Raw genomic sequence first — 26,690 nt, forward strand, 5'->3', positions numbered from 1 at the left:
AGGCTGCATAGGGCTTTAAAGGTCAAAACCAGCTGATGAAATCTGTGTTCAACTGTAATGGAGACACGCTCTTTGATTTCAAAAGCTTTAACTTCACACATTTAATTCCTTCAAAATCACTTCCACTAACACTTATGGTAGATCAGACTAATTATTTAGATGTCGCACACTGCTGAAAAAGGCTCTGCACTGTTCCCAGCATTGGTTTCAAAATCTAGTCTTTCAAAATGATGTGAAAGCATCAACAGCTGGAACACCACGGTCTGTTTAGCATCAGGGCACTTTCATATTTTCCCCACCCAACATTTCATATCTCTCCTGTTGCAACTGTTGACACTGAGGTCTGTGGGAGGAGCAGAAATAGTACGGAAGACTGAGATGGAGGTTGGAAATAGAAGATAATTCTAACCAAAACATGACAAAGCACTGGAAAAAAAAGAAAACCATCTGTCTACTCTTGCTCACCTTTGAATATTCTATTTATTCATGGATACACTGAACACAGAAAGCTGTTTTCTCCCGAGTCAGGCTAGTGGCCCAGCCTGCTCCGTGTGGCCTACTTTGATCTGCATTTTACCACTGAGCTTTCCTCTCCCCCCCCCCCACACAGACTCGTTTCTTTCTTAGCCTTTGAGCATATGCAAATTGGCTTATGAAGTTCCACCTGTGTTTCCTTTCGATTGCAAGCTGCCATTAATTTAAGGCCCCTGCCATATTGTCTGGCTGTCCTCATAATGAGTTTTAAACCACTGGCAAATCATTCACTGTCTCATCTGAGGTCTCTTCGGGGAGAAGGCAAAATTAATTTGCCACTTGGGAATTGTTTAGAAGCTGCTGAGCAATTTAGGAACTCCCCATGATCACACCCTCCTTTCACAAACCTCTTTGAGCTCCATATTAAACCAAAGCTATACATACATGCTATCTAATGGGGGGAGGAATACCATTGCTATATGACATGTAACTGCATATGTTTTCTTTCATCCCACTTACTTCTGCTTTCCCACATTTTATCCCTTGGTTGTTTTTCTCATTTCAAAAATTGAGGATAGTTTTGACACATATGCTGAACTGCCATTGAAATCAATGCAGTGAAAAGGGGTTGTGTTCAGTTTTAGTTGTATAGTGGTACCTCGGGTTACATATGCTTCAGGTTACATATGCTTCAGGTTACAGACTCCGCTAACCCAGAAATAGTGCTTCAGGTTAAGAACTTTGCTTCAGGATGAGAACAGAAATCGTGCTCCGGCGGCAGGGCGGCAGCAGGAGGCCCCATTAGCTAAAGTGGTGCTTCAGGTTAAGAACAGTTTCAGGTTAAGAACGGACCTCCGCAACGAATTAAGTACTTAACCTGAGGTACCACTGTATTCAGTGTGACACCATGAAATTAATGGGCTATTGATTTCAATTGAAATTTCAGGACAACTTAGCTGAACACAACCCAAAGTTCACTGGGTTTTTGCAGTGAAGGCAACCCTGTGTTGGGGAATTTTTAATGACTAATGTTTTACAATTTTTTAGGTGCTGTAAGCTGCCCAGAGTGACTGGAGAAACACAGCCAGACGGGCAGGGTATAAATAAAATAAGAAGAAGAAGAAGAAGAAGAAGAAGAAGAAGAAGAAGAAGAAGAAGAAGAAGAAGTTATTAGTTTATTTCATTGTTGTTGTCGTTTTGCTTCCTACCCTTGGGTCTGCTTCCAAGCCTTTGTAACAAGTACTGTACTATGTAGATTCACTGTAACACTGAAACATTAATTGCCTCTCTTGCCTCTGGCATTTAACTTTCAGGGATGAAGTATTTTGTTTCTATGTCCTATGACCTGAATTCGGACTTGCCACAATGTGAAAAACATTAATGGAAGCCCTCTAATTTCCTCCTTTGCTTGTATTCCACCTACCATTTAACTATTACATCACCTTTATTTAAAAACAAGTTCCAAAGATTTCAACGGTCATGCTTATGCTATATGGAAATTCTTGCTTTATTGGAGGAACTGGCAAAATTCTCAGTAGTATTCAATACAGTCAAGATTTCACCACTGAAAAATATATTACTTTGGGTTTCCTTTGAGTCGCTTCTTTCATAAGGCTCTGCTCAGACAAGAGCAAGATCCCATAAATGCTTTAAATCTCCACAGTCCTGCCTTTCTGACACGATTCAGACATCTGTTTAGAAGTATTTATTATGTCTGACACTTATGGATATATACAGAACTTACAAAAATCATATAAATGGCCTAGCTGATTGCTAAAGGTCAGTCAAATAACTTTTTTTAGATGAGGTAATATATACCAAACTATTTAAACACACTTTTTCTTTCAGTTTTCATACCCATTGCTGCAATTTGATTTAATGATATTAAAATTCCTTTCCTTCCAGCTCCATCACAAAGTCATATACAGACTTTTAAACGGGTAGAACTATAGAGATGCAAAGTGTTGAATGCAGCCTCCTAAACAATGCACCCCCCAAAGAAGAAAAATAAAATAAAATAAAGATTATGTTAAAGCATCCCACTGTTTTTATTGCTGTGCTGGACTCAACTAGGATTACAGGAAGAAGGTAGGCTGCATCCTGGATATAATCTCCAAAAGCAAATAGGAGTTCTGTGATCTCAGCACATGCACATTTTATTAATGGAGTGTCACTTTAGGAAGTTGCTTTTGAGGTACCAAAGGTACTCCTCCCCCCCTACCCTTTCCTGCAAACCCTTCCATAGAAATAAATAACTCTCCTAATAAAAGCTGTGAATTCCTTTTACACCCCAAACCACATATTGAATTAGCACATTCTTCTTCACTCCTTCTAATAAAGTTGGTCACTTCAATTTGTCTGTTCTGCTTTTCCCTACACTCCTTGAAGAGCACAAATTAAATGCAGTTTATATTGCGTTAACATACACGGGCTGACTTTACAAGTATTTTCCATGTTAGCAGAGCATTCATTACTTTCCTGCTTTCTTACATATTATGAAGCATTTGCTTTACATCTCTCATGTAGCACCATTCCCACATGATTGAATCAGGAACTGTGGATTACAAAGAACTCAAGGCTGCTTTTCAAAATGGCAGCTCCATGTCAAATTCCACATTACCTTCTACAATGGCTTCCCCCGAACAATTCTGGGAGCTGTAGATTGTTAAGGGTGCTGAGAGTTGTTAGGAGAGCCATATTCCCCACATAGAGACACAATTCTCAGAGTTCCCTGTGAAAAGGGTTTGATTCTTAAACCACGTGCTTGAGAGTCCCATAGACTGCAAGATCAAACCTATCCATTGTGTCTACACAGGGCCTGGCTGTCTACCCATTCCTGTTTACCATGCATCCAGTGTGCTCCCTCTCTTGGTTTGGGAAGTGGTGTGTGCAAGACATTAGCCACAATTCATACATATGGGGCTGGAGGAGACTCTTGAGAGTCCCATGGACTGCAAGAAGATCAAACCTATCCATTCTGAAGGAAATCGGTCCTGAGTGCTCACTGGAAGGACAGATCCTGAAGCTGAGGCTCCAATACTTTGGCCACCTCATGACAAGAGAAGACTCCCTGGAAAAGACTCTGATGCTGGGAAAGATTGAGGGCACAAGGAGAAGGGGACAACAGAGGATGAGATGGTTGGACAGTGTTCTCGAAGCTACAAACATGAGTTTGACCAAACTGCAGGAGGCAGTGGAAGACAGGAGTGCCTGGCGTGCTCTGGTCCATGGGGTCACGAAGAGTCGGACATGACTAAACAACTAAACAACAACAACAACAAGGAATTGTAGCTCTGGGTGGGAAAACTCTCAGCACCATTAACAAACCACAGCTCCCAGAATTCTTTGGGGGAAGCTGTGACTATTTAAAGTGGTATTGTAGTGCTTTAAATGTAGGGTACAGATGTGGCCAATGTCTGCTTAAATTACCGCTAGTCCCCCTGCATTATAATTCAAGGTCCCCATTCTTTGGTGAATATTATAAGATCAGGAAGACCAACTAGATGTCATGGCAGCCATGGGGGGCAAGCAGAAGGAACACTTTTGGCAATGGGGTCATGTTTTTCTGGTGTGTAATACAACCCAAATACAAATCCATTCAAGAAATGAAAACACGAAACCGCTGGTGAATTAAAAAATTATACAAGCATTTTGTGTTTCCCTATGGGTACCTAGACTACTATGTCTGAGCAGTGGCATCTAGTCAAGCAGAAAGCTAAACTTGCAACAAGCTACTCCAGTGGGGGGTGGAGACAATAAAGGACTTATTTGCGGCAGTTGACACATGGTTTGTATTTTAAATGCAATCACATAACCTTTTTTCAAAAAAGCAGTTGCAAGCTTGCTAATAAACAATGGATGTAGAGGGCTTTGCAAACAGTAAAATACTTCCAGGTTTCAGCGGTGGTGCCATGTTTGCAAAAGTGTGTTTCGGTGGACTTATAAAAAGGTATAGTTATTGAGTAGCAGCTTTGGAAAATAATCAATACCATTTGTCATTAAGGTACAACAACACATTTTCATTTCCTTTTTGCAAAACGTAAAGGAAACCATGCAGAACCATTCATGATATTAACTAAAAATACCTATGGGAAAGGAAACCCCCAGCAGCTCTACAAAGTAAATGCTGCAGCCACTGCTTTCAATCCTTCCATCAAGTTGGGAAACTTCTAAACACTGCATGTTTCAGGGATGGCTTAGTCTGCAAAGAAGACCTTCAGTGTAGAAGAGCATCTGGTATCTCCTTTAGGAGTTATGTGAACACCTGCTTTACTTTTCTGTGTTTTGCCTCAATCAAACCACCTTAGAAGTGGTATTATTATTATTATTATTATTATTATTATTATTATTATTATTATTATTATTATTTTCTGGAGAATGCAGGGGATTCCATACCCCTAAACATTTTGTGAATCTACGTTTGGCCTCTTGAGGGGCTGTATTTCAATATGAGTAGGAAAATGAGAGTACCACTAAACATAAAGGTAAAGGGACCCCTGACCATTAGGTCTAGTCGTAGCCAACTCTGGGGTTGTGGTGCTCATCTTGCTTTATTGGCTGAGGGAGCCAGCGTACAGCTTCCGGGTCATGTGGCCAGCATGACTAAGCCACTTCTAGTGAACCAGAGCAGCACATGGAAATGCCGTTTACCTTCCCGCTGGAGTGGTACTTATTTATCTACTTGCACTTTGACATGCTTTCGAACTGCTAGGTTGGCAGGAGCTGGGACTGAGCAACTGGAGCTCACCCCGTCGCAGGGATTCGAACCACTGACCTTCTGATCAGCAAGTCCTATGCTCTGTGGTTTAACCCACAGCGCCACCCATTTTAGAAAAAAGCTCTCTCTCTCTCTTCACACACACACACACACACACACGACCTGGCTGATGTCATTTATCCTGGGATAATTCACTGAGCCTCCACACTTGCATGTGGAACAAAATCAGAGAGGATGAAGCGACCAGCCATTCACAACAATAGGATCCAGTCTGTGACAGATTATCTGTATCCAGTCTAAAGGGTAATGTCGTGGATATTTTGTGATTTTTCCCTTCATAAGCTTGAAGACAGTACCAAAAAAAATAAATAAATAAAAATCAATTCACCCTTGTGGTGACCCAGGGACCAATCAGGTAAAGCTGGATGAATCCAGCATCTTAGGAAGCTTCCAAGTTCGGGGCTAATTTGTAACAGGGTCCCTAGAGATATCACAAATGGGCCATTGGCAACAGTTTGTTTTTAATTTATTGGGTTTTCCCAAGAAAGGTTATATCTGAATTATGTGGGATTGGGGAAGAAATATAGGCTGGTAGCTTGATGCAAACAGCACTGTGTGACAGGGAGGGACAGGGGTCTTGCTGGAAAGGCTTAGGCAGCCTGATATGTCCTGCAAGCCACCTTGCAGAGAATGTCATACTGAAAATGTCTTTGTTTCATCTATGTTATAAAAGCAACTAAAAGGCATAAATTCCAAACCGTTCCCTTTTACACGATCTTTATGGGCAATACTGCTTTTCCTAGCAAAAAAAAAAAATGGTTTCTACAGACCTGGTAGTTAATTCCATTACATAAACACACAGAAGGCATGGCTGAAATAGTATTATTGAAAAGAGGCCTCTAAGGTAACCATTAAATAGCCAAGTAACCTTCACCTCTTCTGTAATCAGATGTATCTGCAACATACATCATTATTGTGCACTTTACCCCCCAAAAGGAATGTTCACCACTGGGTGGAAGGTGTCTAATACCTTTGAGTCCAGGGAGGTTCTCTTGAGGAGCAGGAGAACCGAATGCTCCCAGGACAAACCTTGGCTCAGCTGAGAAGCATTTCTTGCTGGCATCTGGGGCAGGTGAGGAATGCACCCCTCAAAAAAATTGTGCCCAGGGCTATGCCCCCTTGCAGCCTCACCCACGCTACGCCTCTACCTTGGCTCGTTCTTATCAGCTAAGAAGGGCAAGTGTTGAAAAGGCAAGTGGTAGACCAGGCCCTTTCAGGGCTATGGTAAAAGTTGAATTTGTCTATGGGGTGTGGCACTACAGTGGTACCTCGGGTTACATACGCTTCAGGTTACAGACTCCGGTAACCCAGAAATATTACCTCGGGTTAAGAACTTTGCTTCAGGATGAGAACAGAAACCGTGCGGCAGCAGCAGGAGGCCCCATTAGCTAAAGTGGTGCTTCAGGTTAAGAACAGTTTCAGGTTAAGAACAGACCTCCAGAACAAATTAAGTTCTTAACCCGAGGTACCACTGTACTTGACACTGATCCAGCAGCATATGTGTTCTAACTGTCACATATATCTTTCCACAGTGACGTATCTGCTCACAGCAAAGCATCGCCAGGGACCTGTCTCAAGAAGGGTTGCTGCTGTGTTTCTTCTGCGATGGTGACACACGAAGGATGTGCTGGACTGAAATATACTTACTGTCTTCATAGTCCACTTAGACTCACAGTGGTGTCCAAAGTTTTTCAAATAGGGCAAGAATTGATGAAATGAAGGGTTGTGAGGGCCAACCAAAGTTGTCAACGTTTTCTAGGATTGAAGTTGTTCAGCTTTTTTTATGATTTTTACCCCAAACTTGTTGACCTTTTTTAGGATTGAAGTTGCTGACATGCCTGATAGAGTCTCTGGATTTCACCAAGGTGAACAAACTTTGGGGAAACCTCTATCTTTAAGCACATTACAGTCTCCATCAAAGAATTAAACAGACCTAAAGGAATTCCCGGCTAAGGCCATGCCACTGAAAGAGCCAGCAATTTTTATAGCCACCTGGCAATTATATTTTCAAAGCTAAAATAGAACATGTCAGCCACAACGCAAATCCACTATTTCCTTCCACGACTAAATGTTTTAAAAGTCTCTTTGACAAGATATTTGTGGGGAGTTATCAACAGAAAGCAGGTGCTTCCTTTAGCCGCACAAATTACATTTGAAATGTGATTTTAAAAATATCAAGGTCAGTCAACCTGCCTTTGTGGCACGATCCTGGAAGTTATATAATGCAGCTTTGGTACAGATAGCCTCAGTTATGTACTTCATAACTTTCTAGAGCCACATTTCTCCCTCTTACTGCCCTAAATCAAAAATCACTTTATCCTATCTATCTCCAATTCATTTCCGCAATTAAACCTGCCCATGTACTGTATCGTTGTCTTTTCATTAAATTGGGTTTTCCAGATGGTGGGTGGTGTTTGTTTTCTCTGCAGATCAAAGAGTTCAGTCAGGCTTCCCTGCAGTATCCCTAAGGTGTGTGAATGAAACTTTGCATATGTTGTACAAGAACAAGAGTGGGACGATGTTTTCAATTATTTTCCCTGCTCTGAAGCAACAGTGCTGAGGTTTTTGGCTGCTAAAGGAAACTCGTGGCTTGTCTACAAGAATGGGTAATATATTTATATTTATATAAAATCTACAATACATAGAGCTACCACCAAATTTCACTTAAAGGAAAAACCAAAGCAAATTTTCAAGGGATGGCAGAAGAAACTCATTCAGCCCGCGCTTCCCAGCGGACAATCAGAAGGCAACTCTCAGTCAGATTACACACCCCAATGCAATTTTGGGGTGCAATAAATGTGTGCGTGCGCACACACACATATGTATTTTAAGTAAAAGTACAAAATGTGTGCTTTATGGGTGAATTAATTGAGCGGTATTTTAAAAGTGCTTATTTTATATTAGAAATATGCATTTTATGTAAAATATGTGTGCAAAATGTAGACAGTTTAGTTGTGTGTTGGTTGTGTGTTCTTTCAAAAATTCCACACAAAATGAGACCGAGCTGACTTAGGATTGAGTGCCAATTCATCCCTAAGATATCTGGATTTCTTTAGAGGCAAAGAAAATGAAAACTTAAGCAACATTTCTCAGGAGCAATTTCTTTGCCCATGCAAATGTCTTGTACGATATCAGATCATTCAGTATTGTGAAGCCTACTCTGACTGGAAGCAGATCTCTGAAGTAACAACTTTCTCAGCCATCCTAACCAAGACTGCTTAACAGGATCTATGGGTCAGCAGGAATTAATGGAATTGGATGGAAACTGTGCAATTGCAAGACAAGCTCTGCAAGTTCAGACACGTCCCATTTAGCTGACTATCCTACTTCTCACCCTGGTCAAACAGATGCTTGTCAGAAACCCCCCAAGTAGAACATCTATGTTCCCTGTCAACTGGCATTCAGATACTGCCTCTGATTCCGGTGTAGAATATCAAGATGGGGACTAGTAGTCATTGACTTGTAGCCACTGATAGCTGTATCCTCCATGAATTTGTCTAGCCCCCTGTTAAAGCTGTCTAGCTTGGTAACCATCATCACATCTTCTGGAGACCTCTCACCATCATTTAACTATGTATTCTTATGTTGTTATGCATCACACAGAAGCCATCGCATCATGTCATGGAGTAACCCTGAAGATGCAGCATGAATATTCATTTTCTAGGAGTCAATAACTCTATATATATCCTAGCTGGCAGGATAAATAATTAACACCTAAATTGCGAATACTGAGAGTGTTTCCAACTCTAGTGAAAAGGATGATGATAATCCAGACTACTAAATTCTACAGCAAAACGAATAAGCGACATCTCTGGTGTGAGAGAGAAATATTGAAGTATGAGGAGATTGCTTCTTTCTCCTCTCTTGGTTACTATGGTGCATAAAAGAAATAAAACAACTGGGAGGGAAATAATTGCACTTGCAAGGAGCAGCACTGTCTGGGGTGGGGGTGGAAGGGTTTCAGAGAACAGCAAAGAGCTGTTATCTTCAGCACCAAGGGCTTCCACCATGAAGCTCCTATTGTCTGCCATCTTCTACTCTGGGAGGGCAGTGAAGCAAGGACTCACACAACTATGGCATCATGTGTGGTCAAATGATAATAATAAAGTATCTAACCCACTGGAAGTGTGGGTCCTGACACATGAATTTGCTTTCATGGCAGCGCCTCCTCCTCCTCCTCCCTTTTCCTCTTCATCAGCCTGGACAAAAGTTTTCCCACAGTTCTGGAGCTTGTTTCTTTGAACCTAATGAGTATGTTGACTGCCTTCACTTTCTCATTCATGAAAGCCATTCAGCTGTGGCATCCTGTATACAACTTGTAGTTGCAATCAACAAGCATTTCTGAGCACCGCAGAGGTGCAGTGTAATATACATTAAGGAAACAATGGCAGCAGCCAAAGAATTCTGGTGCAGAGACCCCATTCATTCAAAAGAAATATTATCTTACTTGACACTCACTTTTTGTTCCACTGCATTGTACTGAAAGGAGTGTCTATCTGATCTTGAGTGTCACTTTAGTCCTAAATGTGATTCTAGTGCATATTTTGCTTGTTCACATATTGTGTTTTGCAATGCTATTTCTCTTGAAGAAATTTGTGTCCATATTATTCATAGCTTGATTCCACCCACCACCAGCAGGAAACAAATTATATCCTTGTTCCAGTGCTAGGACCCAATTAACCACACACACCGTATGCAAACAAGGGTATTGTTTGTTGAGGGGATAACCGGTCCAAGAGTCCCAGCGGTGTGGTGGCTCAGAGAGCAGAGAGGAGGTTCCCACAGTGGTCTGGTTAGATCCTGTGGGACTGGGATTGCCCTGTGGGATCTCACAAAAGGGAAGCGTTGGGAGGTCTTCTCTAAAAGGTCTTCCTGCTCACAGGAGTTTAGGGCTATGTTGGCCCTGCTATTTTGGCCCTATTGGGTTGCTCACTCACACTGCTCACTCACACTGTGCTCTGTCCTTGTCTCCACTCCCTGCAAACTGTTTGTCTCCTTTTGACCTTCTGGGTGGCCTGCACAAGCGACATTCAAAGTGACTCCAGCCACCAGCACCAAACAACGGCGCTTCAGTTCCAGCAGCCTTGATCCTGCTACAGTCACATCCAGCCTTGGCAAAAGTGAAAACCAGTGAGCTCTGGTTGCCTATCATTGATGGTGCAGCAACTGTTCCAGCACAAACCATTAGTTTGTGGGTATCAACTGCAAACTCCTGTGTTATTTTAGCCTTCCTAGATGCACATTGTTCTTGTCTCCCTAAATACATTTCAAGTCATACTTCAGTCTCTGCCAAAATACTGCTTGTCGAGGGAAAACGATTTGGGTGTTTTCACATTTTTTTCTGCTTAATAAACTTTCGCTTTCTAACCATAGCAACTGGGGTTTGGCATTTAAATGGACAGGCTCTGAATGTTGAGCTTTACTGTAATTGTGGGAGAGGGAGGGAGGGAATAAATAAATCTCAATTTGGAAGGTTAAACAGAAGCAACTGTAATGAATGGAGAGTGTTACAATAATTTAAAAAGGGAAACCTTTTCTGCTAGCTATAATTATGACTAGAGCTATAAATATAATGCCATGAAGCTGCTTTTCCTTTGAAAGCATCATCTCATCTTGGAACTGTTTAAATTACCTGTTTGCTGAAATGATTAGAGAGTGCCCCAATAAATGCCATGTACAAGTACCATAATGGAGAGAAAGCAGGTTAGCCTGCCCCTAAATGAACCTAGAGTAAAATTTAAACCATAATTTGAGCAAATACACAAGCCAGAAGCTGGAGCCTTATCTATATTGCTGCACTCATACTGATGGCACTTTGCAGATTTACATCAGATGAGCACAATAGCTCTATAATCTACATTATCTGATAATGCATGAAACATGAATATGAGCTGATAACACTTCACTTGCTCTCCATTGTAGGACTGAAACCCTTTTGTGTGGATTCCAGGCTCCTGCCTTGCTCCATCATCACTGCAAACTATAAGAGAGTTCAAAAAAGCTCAGAGGAAGATGCCAATTTATCCTTTTTAGGGAAATGTATTCTGGCTTTCCTCTAATAGGAAAGCATTGGAAACACCTACCATGCAGTGCAAAACATGGCCAAATGTTGAGAGCTGTACAATACATTTTGCACAAGGAAAACCAGAAAACCAAAGAGGTTACAGGTGGTAATATCACAAAACTTCAGAGGCAATAAATTTAGTTTTATGTTGTACATAAAACTTGAGCTTTTTTTTTCTTTGAAAAAATTGACCAGGGGAGAGAAATTAGCTGCAACACAGCTGGAAACAAATGAAAGAAGCTTAAACAAATTGACCAGGCTACCACAGGTCAGTTGAAAGTGAGTAATATTACTACAGCATTACATTTTAGTGTGATGTTAATGAAGCATTAACTTCACATCATCAGAGAATGTGGCAAAGAAGTAAAAAAAAAAAAAAAGCCAGAAATTCATCTAGATTCTGGATAGTGCTAAATCGTGACCTCCCTAAAAGAGGGCAGTGTTGCAGTGAGACCTGAGACTGACCTCCTGGTTGTGGGTGGGTCTATTGTGTTTTTTTAAAAAAAATATTTATTAAAGTTTTGAAAGTTACAGAAAGAAAGAAGAAGAAAAATCAAACATAACAAACCCATACAATACAATACAATACAATATAAAAACAAAAATACCACATATACATAAGAAAAATAAAACAAAAGTAATTTAAAAAAGAAAAAAGAAACACAACCTATACCTTCAATGTTTTACTTGTTTCAGCGACCTCCTCACACCTCCCTTTTTTTGTATTCCTCTTCGATTAATTGTTTCAGCAAATCCTTTCCATCTTCCTCAAACTTCTGTCCTATCATTTAACTTAACAAATTCTAACATTATTTTTTCCTTTAATCCAATTACAATCTATTATACTTAATTCTTTATAACATTTCTGCTAAAGCCATGTAACTTCATTCCAACATCTTTCTAACATTCCTTAATTTTACAATATTTCTGTAGATAATCTTTAAATTTCTTCCAATCTTCTTCCACCGACTCTTCTCCCTGGTCTCGGATTCTGCCAGTCATTTCCGCCAGTTCCGGGTCTATTGGATTGCCACAACACCCAATTGGGTAGGTCCCAAATGCAGTCTAAATGAATTGAGGGACCTATATAAGCCCTTGCATGTGTCCCAGACTTCCTTTTTCAGCACGTGCATCGGAACACTTGCCCACCTCTCCCTAATTTTAGGGCATTTTGTGCTTGACCTTGCTATGCCGTCATGGTCTCACCATCCCTATGTGAAGGGTATTCCGTTAAAGGAATCCAGGGCCCTAACTTGGTTTGCACATGCACAGAAGAGGGCAATTGCCGCCTGCACCTGCACACAATGGTGCCTCTCCCAGCGACCCATTTCAACCTCCGGACGGACCTCTGAAACAGATTATTGTCGCAAGTAGAGGTTCCACTGTAATCTGTTCCACGCACACATGATTTTATGAAAGCTTTTTTCACTATACAATAAGATAAAAGAAACTAATCTAAATAAAAACAGAGAAAGAAAGAAAATGCAGAGTCCTGGTAGCTCTTAGCCCTTGTCACCTGCAGAAAGTGGTAGACCCTCCCAGCTCTCCTCACCTGGGAGCTTTACTTTCTTCTCTCTGTCTCCTTGACAACCATATGTCAGGAGTGCTCTGATGGTGTTTCCTGCTTGGCAGGGGGTTGGACTCGATGGCCCTTGTGGTCTCTTCCAACTCTAGGATTCTATGATTCCCACCCTGGGAGATCTTTCCTTCCCTGACTGTCACTCAGGCTCCTTCCATCAACCATTACCACCTTCAGGTGTGTGGGTGTAACCCTTGGACCCAATAATGGCCCAGAGCAGAGGACATCGAAGAGAAGAAGAAAGAAAGAGGTGAAAGAAAAGAAGATACGCAATCTGTTCCCTGGAAAAAACCTGAAGCACAAAAGGTCCATCCTCTCCCTCTGTCTTGCTGCACCAGCTGCAGACTGATGCAGCAGAAGGGCTCACTCAGGCCCTCTCTCTGGGAAATGTACCAGGTTTGGGTCCACCCATGCTAACATCATTGGGGAGCCTTATGGCAAACAGGAATAGAGCTTGCTGGCCAGCAGAGACCCCACCTAAGCCTAACCTTCTGCAGCAGTGCTAGGGTGGAGGTGGGAGTTAGGATTGCAGATGAAGCCATGTTGCATAGAAGCAACATCTTCCTTTGTTTCAGCTGCTTCTTTTTAACTTTCTAAGTTCATTCATTAATACATTCTTGGCAATTTCAAGATCTGGAACACCTAAGCTATCTCAGCATTCCTTAGGCAATTTATACTTCTGAATGGACATGTTAGGAGCTATAGCACTTAAAAGCTGATGAATGGCATGGGGTTCATTTAATGGCACATTCTATGTTGTTAGGCAACTGGTGCTTTCATAGTTTCATTGCTAGATGCAGTAACAGCCAGGAGAGTAGCAGCTGGCCACCAAACATACACATTCAGCTATGTTTATTAATGTCACTACATAAAACTGATGTCAGCCAAAGCTGCAGAGGCCTCCATTATGGTGCTTTGTGAGCTCCCATATTCATATTTATGCTTTCATGATTTCCTACAACTAGGCATGGGAGAGGAATCTGGTTTAAATGGGTTTATCCATGGGTTTGGGCAGTTCCGACTCAACCCTGATTTACTTGCATTGCTACGTGCATTCACAATCAGGGGAGATTTTGACTTGTCGGTCTTTAATTTGAATTTTTGTTTTTTTAAAAAAAGCCTGAACAATAATAATATTCAACTTATACAAGAAAAGGAACATATATGTGGCATTATATTTCTGCAGCTTAATGCTGGAACTATGTTAATGTACAGTGGATGCTCGGGTTGCGAACGTGATCCATGCGGGATTCACGTTCGCAACCTGCAGCGTCCGCAACCTGCAGCGGCGCATCTGCACATGCACGGTTCATGATTTGGCGCTTCTGCACATGCGTCGCGTAACCCGTTCCAGTGCTTCCGGGTTTCGGCAGTCCGTAACCCGAAAAAACACAACCTGAAGCATCTGTAACCCGAGGTATGACTGTACATGTCTTTTTATACAGCCATATGCATGGTTGTATGTGCCTGTGTGCTTGTTACTTTGGGAAACCTGGAGGGTATAGACATACTTGCATCACCCAAAAAATTACAGTGGTGCCTCGCAAGACGAAAAGAATCTGTTCCGCGAGTCTCTTCGTCTTGTGGTTTTTTCGTCTTGCGAAGCAAGCCCATTAGCGGCTTAGCGGATCATCTGATAAGCGGCTTAGCGGATCAGCTGTTAAGCAGCTTAGCGGATCAGCTGATAAGCGGCTTAGCGGCTTAGAAAAAGGGGGGGGGGAGGAAAAAACCCCGCAGGAACTCGCAAGACATTTTCGTCTTGCGAAGCAAGCCCATAGGAAATTCGTTTTGCGAAGCACCTCCAAAACGGAAAACCCTTTCGTCTAGCGGGTTTTCCGTCTTGCGAGGCATTCATCTTGCGGGGCTGTTAATAAAATTACAAACCATTCACCAATGGCAGCTTTTTCACCAAATGAAAGGTTTTCAAGTACTTTTGCTTTCCATCAATAGCACTGGCATGAGTGAGGGATTATAAGGCAAAGTATAATCTAAATAAAACAGAAGTACTGTGGATCTGGAATTCGGCTAATGTGAATGGAGGCTGACCTCTTACTTTGGTTGGGATCACACTCCCCTTAAAGGACCATGGGGTCTGGGAATGTTCCCAGACTCACAGCTGACTACGGAGGAGACTACAGAGTGAAGTCCATGTTAGGAGGGCTTTTTATAGGCTTAGGCTTCTTCGGCAGCTATGGACCTACCTAACCTTAGCTGACAAAGCCACAGGGCCAAGTGCCTTGGTTGCATCCAGGTAGGAGTGCCATATAAGGGGGGCCAAGAGCACCCCCCAAAATAAATTTCAAGGAGGGGGCTGCTGCTTTTGAGGACTGCTCTGAAACAGAACAAGGCAGCAGGAATGCTTGTGGGAATGAGACTATATCCCACCTGTTCTGTGTCAGCCAGATTGGCCACCTGTTCATTTGTTTCTCCATATCAAGGAACTGGTTGGGCTTTTAAAGCCCTAAATCAGGCACAGGCAAGCTCCGGCCCTCCAGATGTTTAGGACTACAATTCCCATCATCACTGACCACTGGTCCTGTTAGCTAGGGGTGATGGGAATTGTAGTCCCAAACATCTGGAGGGCCAGAATTTGCCTATGCCTGCCGTAAATGGCTTGGGACTAAGTTATTCAACACATTGCCTACACCTGAATGAGTTTACCTGGGCACTGAGAGCAACCACAGACACCCTGCTTTCTGGTGTACCAGTGACAGCAGCTAGCCCAATGGGGACCAGCGATAAGGGTCTTTTGGAATTTTTTCACTGGGTAATAGATATGCTCTCATTACTGCTGGATTTAAAAGAAAAAGAGTTCTGAAATCATTTTTGTTCCAGTCTATATTTGGTTGAATTGCGCTGTACTTGAGAAAACCAAATTAGCTGCTGGTGGCTTTTAATCTATGTTTAAATGTCAAAATTGTGATTATTGTATTCTTACGTGTTTTGGAGCCTTGTAAACTGCCTTGCAGGGACAAGACACTTTGACATGCATCTTACGGTACTAAGCTAATTAATACATCTACCAATTCCCAAATGGGACTCAGGGGTAAAAAATCTGTTTAATGGAGTAAGCAGTGATTGTGTGTGTTTGTGTGTGTGGTCCAGAGACAACTGATAATTGACAAAAATACATGTTGAAATAAATCTCTCAAGAGTATAACAAGAACCTGCTCTATAAAACTGTATGCCTGGAAGAAAGAGCATTTAAAAATTAATAGATGTTTTAATATGGAAGGGGGGGAGATATTCGTAGTCCTTAAATCATCACTGGAGGAATATGTTAATTTTTTCTACAAGATGGAAATCTGATTTTTAAAAACGATTAAGTGTAGCATCATTCACTTGAATAATGATGTCTTTATTTTTTGTAGCAATCTGCAGACTTGAATGTCAAATTCATGAGGTGGTCTCTGATTAAATGCATTTTTTTCTCAGGGGGGAAAAAGATAGGCAAATCTGTTTTATGGATTTGAAATGTCCTTGGAAGCATAACTGGACAAGTTACTTCACGAACAAAAGTAAAACATCTTTTTATATCGAACATTTGTTAGTATAATACAATCACACTGTATATTAGAAAAACCTCAAAGAGAAAATGAAGTGATGGGAGAAACTCCAACTATTCCTGAGCATGTGAAAGTTTAAATCCACAAATAAGTAAAGGTAACCATGCAGACCCATAAGGAATTTTTTTAAAAAAAACCCAACACTTTAGGGGAACGCCTTTTACAAGACCTATTATGTTCCGAGTGACCTAATAAATATATTCCCTTAATATAGATTGCGGAATTTTAAGGCTGCTGTTGTTTTAACAGAATGTGATTGGATCAGATTGGATCAGTCAAGTAAAACATAGAGAGCTGAGCATTGAAACAAGTACTGTATTTTTCGCTCTATGAGACGCACCAGACCACAAGACACACCTAGTTTTTGGAGGAGGAAAACAAGAAAAAAAAAAATCTGAATCTCAGAAGCCAGAACAGCAAGAGGGATCGCTGTGCAGTGAAAGCAGCAATGCCTCTTGCTGTTCTGGCTTCTGGGATAGCTGCGCAGCCTGCATTCGCTCCATAAGACGCACACACATTTCCCCTTACTTTTTAGGAGGGAAAAAGTGAGTCTTATAGAGCAAAAAATATGGTATGTGGGTCTCCTGTCTCCCCCAAGCAGGGGCAACCAGTCCTTACTGACAGGGGCACTCAGTTATTATTATTTATTGAAGATCAACACCACCCTTCATCTGAGAATCACAGGGTGGTTCACAATATAAAAACACAAAAATGCATAACACAGGAACAAGCAAAAATAATACCCACCCAACCCTCCCAGTTTAAAAGGCCATGGGTTGTTTAATCAGACAAAGGCCTGGGAGAAGATGAATGTTTTCACCTAGCACCTAAAGATATGTACCAAAGGCATCAGGCGAGCCTCCCTGGGGCGGGCATCCCCCAAATGAGGAGCCACTCATGTTGCCACCCTGCAGACCTCATGTGGAAGAGGTGCACAAAGAAGTGCTTCAGCTGATGATCGCAGGGTCAGGTCGTTTCATATCAGGAAAGGTGGTCCTTGAGATCTTGCAGTCCTGAGCCATTTAATGCTTTGTAGGTCAAAACCAGCACTTTGAATTGCACCTGGAAATTATGTGGCAGCCAGTGCAGGGGCCAGGACTGGCACCATATGCTTGAACCGTTGCACGTGGGATTCTTTTTTAGCGATCATTTGCCAATTACCTGGAAGTACTTTACGGAATGGGACATGGGTGGCGCTGTGGGTTAAACCACAGAACCTAGGACTTGCCAATCAGAAGGTTGGCGGTTCGAATCCCCGTGATGGGGTGAGCTCCCGTTGTTCGGTCCCTGCTCCTGCCCACCTAGCAGTTCGAAAGCATGTCAAGTGCAAGTAGATAAATAGGTACCGCTCTGGCGGGAAGGTAAACGGCGTTTCCATGCGCTGCTCTGGTTCGCCAGAAGTGGCTTAGTCATGCTGGCCACATGACCCGGAAGCTGTACGCCGGCTCCCTCGGCCAATAAAGCGAGATGAGTGCCACAACCCCAGAGTCGGCCACGACTGGACCTAATGGTCAGGGGTCCCTTTACCTTTACCTTTACTGTATGGAATGGGACTTACTCCCAAGTAGACATGTCTATTATTGTACTACTGGTGCATTTTTTAAATTAACTGCTGCCCTGCTTGTAAATTTTTCTTGTTTCATTGCTGGGACTTGCGTTATATATTCAATCCCTTGTGAACCTTCTTGAGGCTGAAAGGTACAATATCAATGATACCATCAAATAAGATGGAAAGACTTTAGCTTAGTGAAGAGGCAAGGCTAGTCTGATTCCTCTGTTTCTAATACATACATAGTTTTAGGATGCCAAAGAAGCCCAGCATCTGTGCCTATCAGTCTAGCTGAATGGGGTTGTTCAGCTTCACCCCAGGTAGGTCTGTAGGTCATCAAAACAGCTTTTCCTGTTTTGGGATGTGGCCCTTATTTTCAAGGGCTTCTTTTAATACAGAACATCCTGTCCCCTCCCTCCCTGGGCAAATTCAGGAAGCTATAGGTCCCTGCTTTCCACAGAACACATGCAACTAGATTTATTCAAAACCCTGCTTATTCAGCTGAAAAGGCTCCCAGAGTGGATCAAAACGAAAACAAGGCAGTTCTCTGGACATAACATAAAAGGGAAAAGGGATGGGATAGTAGAGGAGAAAAAGAAGAAACAGGCACCAATTCTTATAGTTAGTTTCCTTTTAATGACCAGCTGAGAGCCTGATGGAATGGCTACTGCTAAATGCTTAAAAAGAGCACGAAACCAGCTGATCTCTTAGCAGAGTCAGTGCTTCCCTTCTCTTCCTCTGCAGCTTCATGGAAAAACTGTGGGTAGTCCCTGACAGTTGATGAAGGGCCAAAGACTGCCGGTGTCTCAGTAAAGCCCATGCTATAGTCTGGCTTTCCTTCTGTTGGTCAGTCTAGACAACTATGGTCTAACAGCAGCTCACTGAGCCTTGCTATCTGAGTTCTGGAGGCTGCAGAAACTGAATCTGGGACCTTTTTCAGCACAACATGTGCAGCTACACCATAACTGCAAAGTGGGGTGGGGTTTTTTTTTATTCAAAAATGCAAGTGTAGCGTAATGGTTAGACTAGGACCTGGGAGACCATGGAGCTCATTGGTTGAGCTTGGACCTTGGTGGTTATGGGGAATACTTGAAGAGGGGGCAGAACCATGGATGCCCCCTTGAGCTCCTTGGATAAAAGTTGGGCTAGAAATGCAATAAATGTCACAAATAAATAAATAATCATAAGCTAACAAGCAAGCCTTTGGTTTCCATTGGCCTCCTTCATTGGTTATCTTCACTACTGGGGAGCTACACATACACACAAACACATCCCATAATCTGTGCTTGATGTTATGTAGGTTTGGGCTGCAACTGACACGGAGGACAGCAGAGAAAGAAGTGGCAAAATCTGCCGAATACTCTCATGCGGGAAACCCAATGAAATCTGTGGGAATAGTGCAAGAGCGCCGCTCTCATGCCTGAAAGTTCCAGGGTTGGGTGTGTGCACTTAGAACTGAGCAAATGAAACAAGCCAGGCCTCATTTGACTCGACAAAAACCATCTCCAGATAAATATGAAAACTGGGAAATGCACGTATGTGGCATGCTCTGTACACTCCAGATGGGGAGAAAAGAGCTGTGGTGTCAAACTCCACAGACTGGGAGGCAGCTCTTAAGGGGAAAACTGGCACCAGAACAAAGGTGCTGATAATAGGACATGCTTAGATAGCTACCTATCAGTCATGAGCAGAAACGGAAACGTGAGCAGCTGGCCTTGGAAACCACAGAGGCTATGCTAAATGTATTTAATCATGAAGAAAGTCAGAAAATGGCTTATGGGTGTGATCTACCAGCTAAGGGTTTTTAAGCCCCACTGGTTTCATTGGGAGGTTAGAGAACATGCTTAAAATGAGGCTTGGAGATGCTTAACTCCAATTGCAGCAAGCCCTACATTTCTGAATTACGATATAGCTTTACCAGGACTGAAATAAAAAGCTTCACTGCCATCCACAGACCCACCAGTATTCCTTTGGAAGACATCAAACTCATGACTGATTCAATGAAAATTTAAGTTGGTGCATTTAGATGCAGACTTACCTCAGGATGACCTCCAACTTCAATGTATGTGCACACGGGATGGAAAGCCCCAGTTCCACAGACATACAAATGAGTTTGGTTGTAAGCCTTAAGCACCTTGACAAAGTTAGCACATTCTTTCTACAAAGGGCAAAAAAGGAGCATAAAATAAGTCAGCATAAATACTGAATCCTCTCTTTGTCACAGGCATGCTACATAACAACTTCTGCAGCTACTCACCATTGCTTTCTCATTTTAAACCTTCCAAGGCTCAATGTGGCTTTCCAACTGAACATAAATAATAATTATACACAGTCTGGGCGGAAGAAGACTGGAAGAAATTTAAAGACTATCTACAGAAATATTGTAAAATTAAAGAATGTTAGAATGATGTTGGACAGAAATTAAGTGGTTTCCAGCTGTAATGCTTAAGAGATATGAAAAAAAAAGGTTTAGAAATAAGTAAAAAACTAATGGTGAGGATTTGCTGAACTAACAATTTGAATTGGAATACAAGAAAGGGAGGTATGAGGAGGTCTGGAAAATAAGTTAAAAGAAAATAAGTAATGGAAATTCTATGTGTTTTGTTTTGTTTTTCTTTTTTTAATTGTTTTTGTATTTTTGTATTTCTGTTATCTTTTATTTTTATTTTTTACATTGTATTATTTCTTGAAAACCTTAATAAATATTCTATTAAAAAAATAATAATTATACACAGTCTGAAACAACAGCTTCACAAGCAGTGGCAAGAAAGGCTAGAGTGCCTATGCAGAAGCCATAGGCCTTTCAGAACAGGTGAGCTTCACATCCTTGCCAAAAGGCCATCTGAGCAGAACATCTTCCAACCTCAAGGAGGTGCAGAGCAATTGCAGTATAAAGTCTCTGCTGCTCAGGTGATGTGTCCTTCATGCTGAATGTGGACAGCAGCTGGGCTCAAGTGTGCTTTGAAGAAGCAAAAGGCAACATAAAATGATGGCTAGTTTGGGATATGAGGAAAACAAACTACTGCCCACATTGCTGTAAGTTTAAACAATTTCATAATGGAACCAGCGAGGGTTGGGAAAGGAGGTGAAGTCTCTCCTCAAAAGACCTCCTGGCTCCATCTCCTCCTGGCACTTCTTGTACATCTGTGGAAACTAATTGCCAGTTTGGAAGCCAACCCCCTGCCCCCTAGGCAACCGTCTCCTGAATTTCCTTCAGTTTCCCTCATCTGCAACATCTCAGCATTTGATGAGAATTTGGGAAGCCTGTCAAGCACAGTGAATCTGTCAGGGCAGGTGAGATGAAGCCTGGCAGGGGGGCTTCAGGCTATTTCACAAGCAAGCTATAAACAACCCTATCCAAATGAAATAATAATGCTCCCCTTTGAAGTATGCTGGTCCTAAGATAAGAAGTGAAAGCATTCATATTGTTTTTCAGCTTTTCTTCTGAAAAAATAAAATAAACGTTGTGATGACATATCGGGATGAAAAGATTGTTCCCTACTTTGAGCAGTGGATAGTAGTTCTTCAGGGTTTTTGCCCATTCTTGTTACCTAAGATCTTTTGAACTAGATATAATGTTAGGATCTTCCACACGCAAAATATGGACTCAGCCACCAAGATATGGCCTTTTGAAAAAGTCACAAAGTAAGAAGCTGGTCTGCTTATTGCTAGACTGCCTTTAGAATTCTTAGATACGGATTTGCAGACCAGTTGCATTCACAAAGCTACAATGAAGTCAAGGAGACTACAAGCAGTGTTAAGCGGTATGTGAATTGCCCCCTTAGGCTAAATTCTTCCATCAATTACTTTGGATTTACACAGTGCTGCTCTATTAATGTCAACAGAGTTTGTCCAAATTAATGCTAATATAACTGACAGCAAAATATGTATCCCACCCTCTCTTTTTAATTTGTCTCTCATCTACAACGCATCGTATTTTTAACGATGGATTATAGAAATAAAAGAGCTAATGAAACACTAGGAGGGGCTACTAAGAGCAATAAACCTTCAACTATAAAATAAATTTATTTACCATTGAAAGTTTCCATTCCAGTTGCAATGGCTAAAATAGCTTTCCTGTGTTTTACAGCTGTTTTAAAAGAGCCTTTAAGCTCCATTACAGCCGTATACAGCCACAACAGATTAGTTTCCTTTATATATTTTATGCAACTGGGGGGAAAAGTGAGTGAAAGAGGATATTAAACCACAAAAACGACATAAAATTGATGGCAAAGATTTCATCTCCACTGAGGGAAAGAGTTCAAAGTGAAGTTTTTCCCCACTTTCTGTTTGATTCAACAAAACATACTGGGTGATACTCATTGTTAGTCGGACTCCTAGTAGTAGGTCTGCTTATTTCAATGGGACTCACTCCCAGGTAAATTGCATTAGGGTGGCCACCTAATTCTCATTCTTTGCTTTACTGGGCCTGTCAGGTCCTATGAATTATTACTTTGATGTCAGTTTGTTGAATGGAGTTTTTTTCCTATAAAATACACACAGGAGCTCAACCTTAGTCATGATGAACGTTGGCTGCATTGTGTCTATTGCTGACATTCTCATAGGCTGCGATCAGACTATAGTTTCACTCATCTTGTCCCTGCACGTGGGGGGGACCAATATCATCACATGCAACCCACCATGTGTCTTCTGATCTGCCTCTGGCACCCCATTGGTCTGTGCATGAGTGTAAGTTGCTCATATCCCAAGTCCAGTGGTACCTCAGGTTAGGAACTTAATTCATTCTGGAGGTCTGTTCTTAACCTGAAACTGTTCTTAACCTTGAAGCACCACTTTAGGTAATGGGGCCTCCCGGTGCTGCTGTGCCGCCGCTGCACGATTTCTGTTCTCATCCTGAAGCAAAGTTCTTAACCCGAGGCACTATTTCTGGATTAGCGGATTCTGTAACCTGAAGCGTCTGTAACCTGAGGTACTACTGTATCTTATCCGAAACAAGCTACCTGTCTTCCCAGTTCCCAGCCACATGAACCTATCTACAACACCACCATCTTATCAAGGTTTAACTGTGGTTTTTTGGCCCTCATCTAGCCTGTCACCATCTCCAGATATCAGTTGAGTACATCTATACCCCATCTTGGTTCAGACAGAATGGAAAGAAAAAGCTGTGTCTGCCATAGTCAAAACAAAATAAAAAAATTCCTTCCAGTAGCACCTTAGAGACCAGCTAAGTTTGTTATTGGTATGAGCTTTCATGTGCTTGCACACTTCTTCAGATACCCAGTGTCCCAGTGTCACTCCACCTGGACACCATGGTTAATGAATTGAAACCCACCAAAATATCAAGAGGAAATTAACACAGTAGTATTCCCCATGTCTCTCACCTGCACTGGAGAGACTCAAAGGGCTTACATATTAAAATATGCATTTAATCATTTGCCAGTCTGATATCCCAGAGAGGTAGTCATTTTAGTCTACAGTGGTGCCTCGCAAGACGAAAAGGATCCGTTCCGCGATTCTCTTCGTCTAGCGGTTTTTTGTCTTGCGAAGCAAGCCCATTGACGGCTTAGCGGATTAGCGCTATTAGCGGCTTAGCGGCTTTTAGTGGCTTATCGGATCAGCTGATAAGCGGCTTAGTGACTTAGAAAAGGGGGGGGAAGGAAAAAACCCCCGCAGGAACTCGCAAGACATTTTCGTCTTGCGAAGCAAGCCCATAGGGAAATTTGTTTTACGAAGCGCCTCCAAAACGGAAAACCCTTTCGTCTAGCGGGTTTTCCGTCTTGCGAGGCGTTTGTCTTGCGGGGCACCACTGTATAGCAGCAAAGACTCTGCAGCAACTTGAGGACCTTTTCTGCACTAGGGCCTGCTTCTACCATTGTATAATCCTCTAATCTACAGTCCACAAAATCTTATGACACAATAAAACAATTTATTGTTAAGATGCGATAAAATTGTTTGTTGTCTCAGACTAGAATGACACCCGGACTTGACTTTCTGTTCCAATTTGAAAGTCACCATTTGAGAGATAGGACCATGATGTCGGTTGTAGAAGATGCTCTACCTACCGCAACCCACCCCCTTTCCTTCTCTCTACAGGACAAGTTCTAACATTGGTTGCCACCCAAACAGCCATACTCCATTGGAAACAGGAAACGCCAATAAAAACTGTATTGGGCCCCATAGATGCAGGCTGTCATAAAGCCTAATTAAATTTGCATTTGTGAAAAGATTGCCAAATGGTATAGGAAAGCCTCCCTGTGGGCTTTGTTATGACATAGCCAAGACTGAAATACTCTGCCAATTTTATTAGGGCTCTCCCCTTCACTCCACAGAGCGATGGTATGATGGTATTCAGACATGTCTTAGCTGTGAAACTTGGCAAACAGTGTGATTCTGGAAACGGGTGACAAAGTATGCCGACTTCAATGCAAAGCAGTTCCTCCCGCTATTCTGGCTCTGAGCCTGGAATGACTTAGCCGTCTTCAAAATGGGCTTGTCCAACTTGGCAGCAGCTCACTGTTGCTGCCTTACCCTCCAGCCGACAGGATATTTGTTCTTTAATGGGAGAGCCAATGCTAACAATACAGAGTAGTTAAAGCTTGTGTGATCTTGGTGTAAGATGTTGGCAAATACAGCAATGGCTTTGTGCCTGTGTGTGCGCGCACACATACACACACAAGCGCTCTCTCTTTCTCTCTCTAAATATAACAGATGGGAAAATAAGGAAGCACATAATTTTGAAGTGCATGAACGCTTATTCCTGATCTACACAAATCCCTCAACAAACGGGAACACTGTTCCTAGGCTATGCCACTTCAAATTGCAAGTGGAAATCACATGATTAAATGCACCCCCCCATATAAAATGATCTCTGAAATAGAAAAAGATATATGTCTGGGAGAAGAGTTCTAACCTAGCCTTTATATTATATAATCATTTTATATTGTATTATTATAATATAATATAATATAATATAATATAATATAATATTATATTATATTATATTATATTATATTATATTATATTATATTATATTATATTATATTATATTATATTATAAATTTCTCAGAGGAACATTTGCACATGTAACTCCACACCAGTAATGATCTTTTGTCTAGCTACAATTGGGAGGTTGTTTGTCAATGGAAAAATAGCGTACTGCACGTCTGTAGTGCTTTCCTTGAACACTCTGCATTGTCTCATTTGCTATCATTTTTATAGATCTGGAGATGAATCTTTATGTGTCGTGAAGCATGGGTTTGCTCCAGCCAAAGTTAAGGACTTTTAGTTCCATTACTTTCAGTGGGCGAGACCTAAGCAGGGATCACATCACACCCTTTCTACAGAAGGTGAACAAGGACTGACAGTGGCTTGTCAAATCAAAGTTATTCATCCAAAGGGCATCATTTGCTCTATTAGGAAGAGTGTGAAAGGGTGCTGACTGCAGTTCAAGTGGAGATTGTTTTCATCATATATTTCCCATCCTATTATTATTATTATTATTATTATTATTATTATTATTATTATTAACAGTACATTTACTTTGTGCTTCTTTTGGCCATGATCCAAACACACACAGATGCTTCGGAAGTGTCCAGAAGTTGCCCTGCTGCTTTCATCACCCATTCACCCAGCTCCCATTACATTTAAGACGCATGAGGAGCTCGTAGAATGGAGATTTTACATAAAAAAATATCCATTGACATCAGACAGATTTCTCATGACAACAGGGTTCCCATTATGACACCATTTGAGAATCAGTAATGTCCAATGTTAACATGAGTCTCTTCTGGCTTCATCAGGCCATCCTTCCGCACTCTTATTCTGTCAATTTCTTAGTTTCAGATAAAGTTCCAAAGTTCTCTAATGAGAACAAGAACCACCCTAAACAAAGAATGAAACGTTAGCGATGGAGTTTCTTGCCAACAGTCACCACTTGAAAATTCGTATGTCTTTCTCGGCAACAAAATCTCTCTATTTATTATTAAGCGGCTCTCAATATTTGTGTATCAAACAGATAGAAGGGATTATATACACAGCCTGAGCAAACAATGAAAAGGTATATAAAATAAAAACTTAGGAGCCAAGCACAGAAGGATTAAAAAAACAAAACACAAAAGGTACATAATGCTGATTACGTTATATTACACAGATTTCTCCCCCTAGACGATTACAAAAATAAAGTCCACCCATCTGTCAAAACACCTGAACTGTATATGGAAAAATAAATAAAACAGAACTAGGTGTTTTCACTAGATTCTAGTCATTCTCTTTTTCTCCATAAGCTTGGAAATTACACATTTAGGCATTAATGACTGGAAGAGTATTGCATTTATTCTGAAGCAAGAACTGCCATTTCTTCTTATCAGAACCATTATCAGAACCATTATCAGAACAGAACATTCACTTCTGCTATTTAAAAATAAGTGAATGAACCCACTTGCATAACCTTACAAGCATCTGGAAATCTAAGGACTTTTATATATGAACAGTTGCTCATGGACCGAAAGTGGGAGACTGAATGTTGGAAGGCTTCCCCACAACTCCAGAAAACTTTGCAGATATACAAAAGTATACAAAAAGTAGCTTTTTAGTGCAACCTTTTGCCAACATGCTAATTCTTAGAGGGCAGGGAGGGTGTTCCTTCTTGTGTTCAAGTAATTATTACCACCCCCCCACCACTCCCTGCAACTTCAAGTAACATGGAGGAGGAGGAGGAGGAG

The 26,690-nt window shown here is 41.6% G+C and overlaps 1 protein-coding gene across 1 annotated transcript in view; it reads right to left on the reverse strand.

Annotated features, from left to right (window-relative positions):
* Nucleotides 1-26,690, reverse strand: part of SEMA3A (semaphorin 3A) — a 201,705-nt gene that overhangs the window by 81,416 nt on the left and 93,599 nt on the right. Inside the window, exon 4 of the mRNA XM_081860959.1 lies at nt 20,048-20,167. Coding sequence (XP_081717085.1) covers nt 20,048-20,167 — 120 coding nt within the window. The remainder of the gene's footprint in view (nt 1-20,047; nt 20,168-26,690) is intronic.

Source organism: Podarcis erhardii (genome assembly GCF_964252035.2).
Source record: "Podarcis erhardii genome assembly, chromosome: 5".
Taxonomy (NCBI): Eukaryota; Metazoa; Chordata; class Lepidosauria; order Squamata; family Lacertidae; genus Podarcis; species Podarcis erhardii.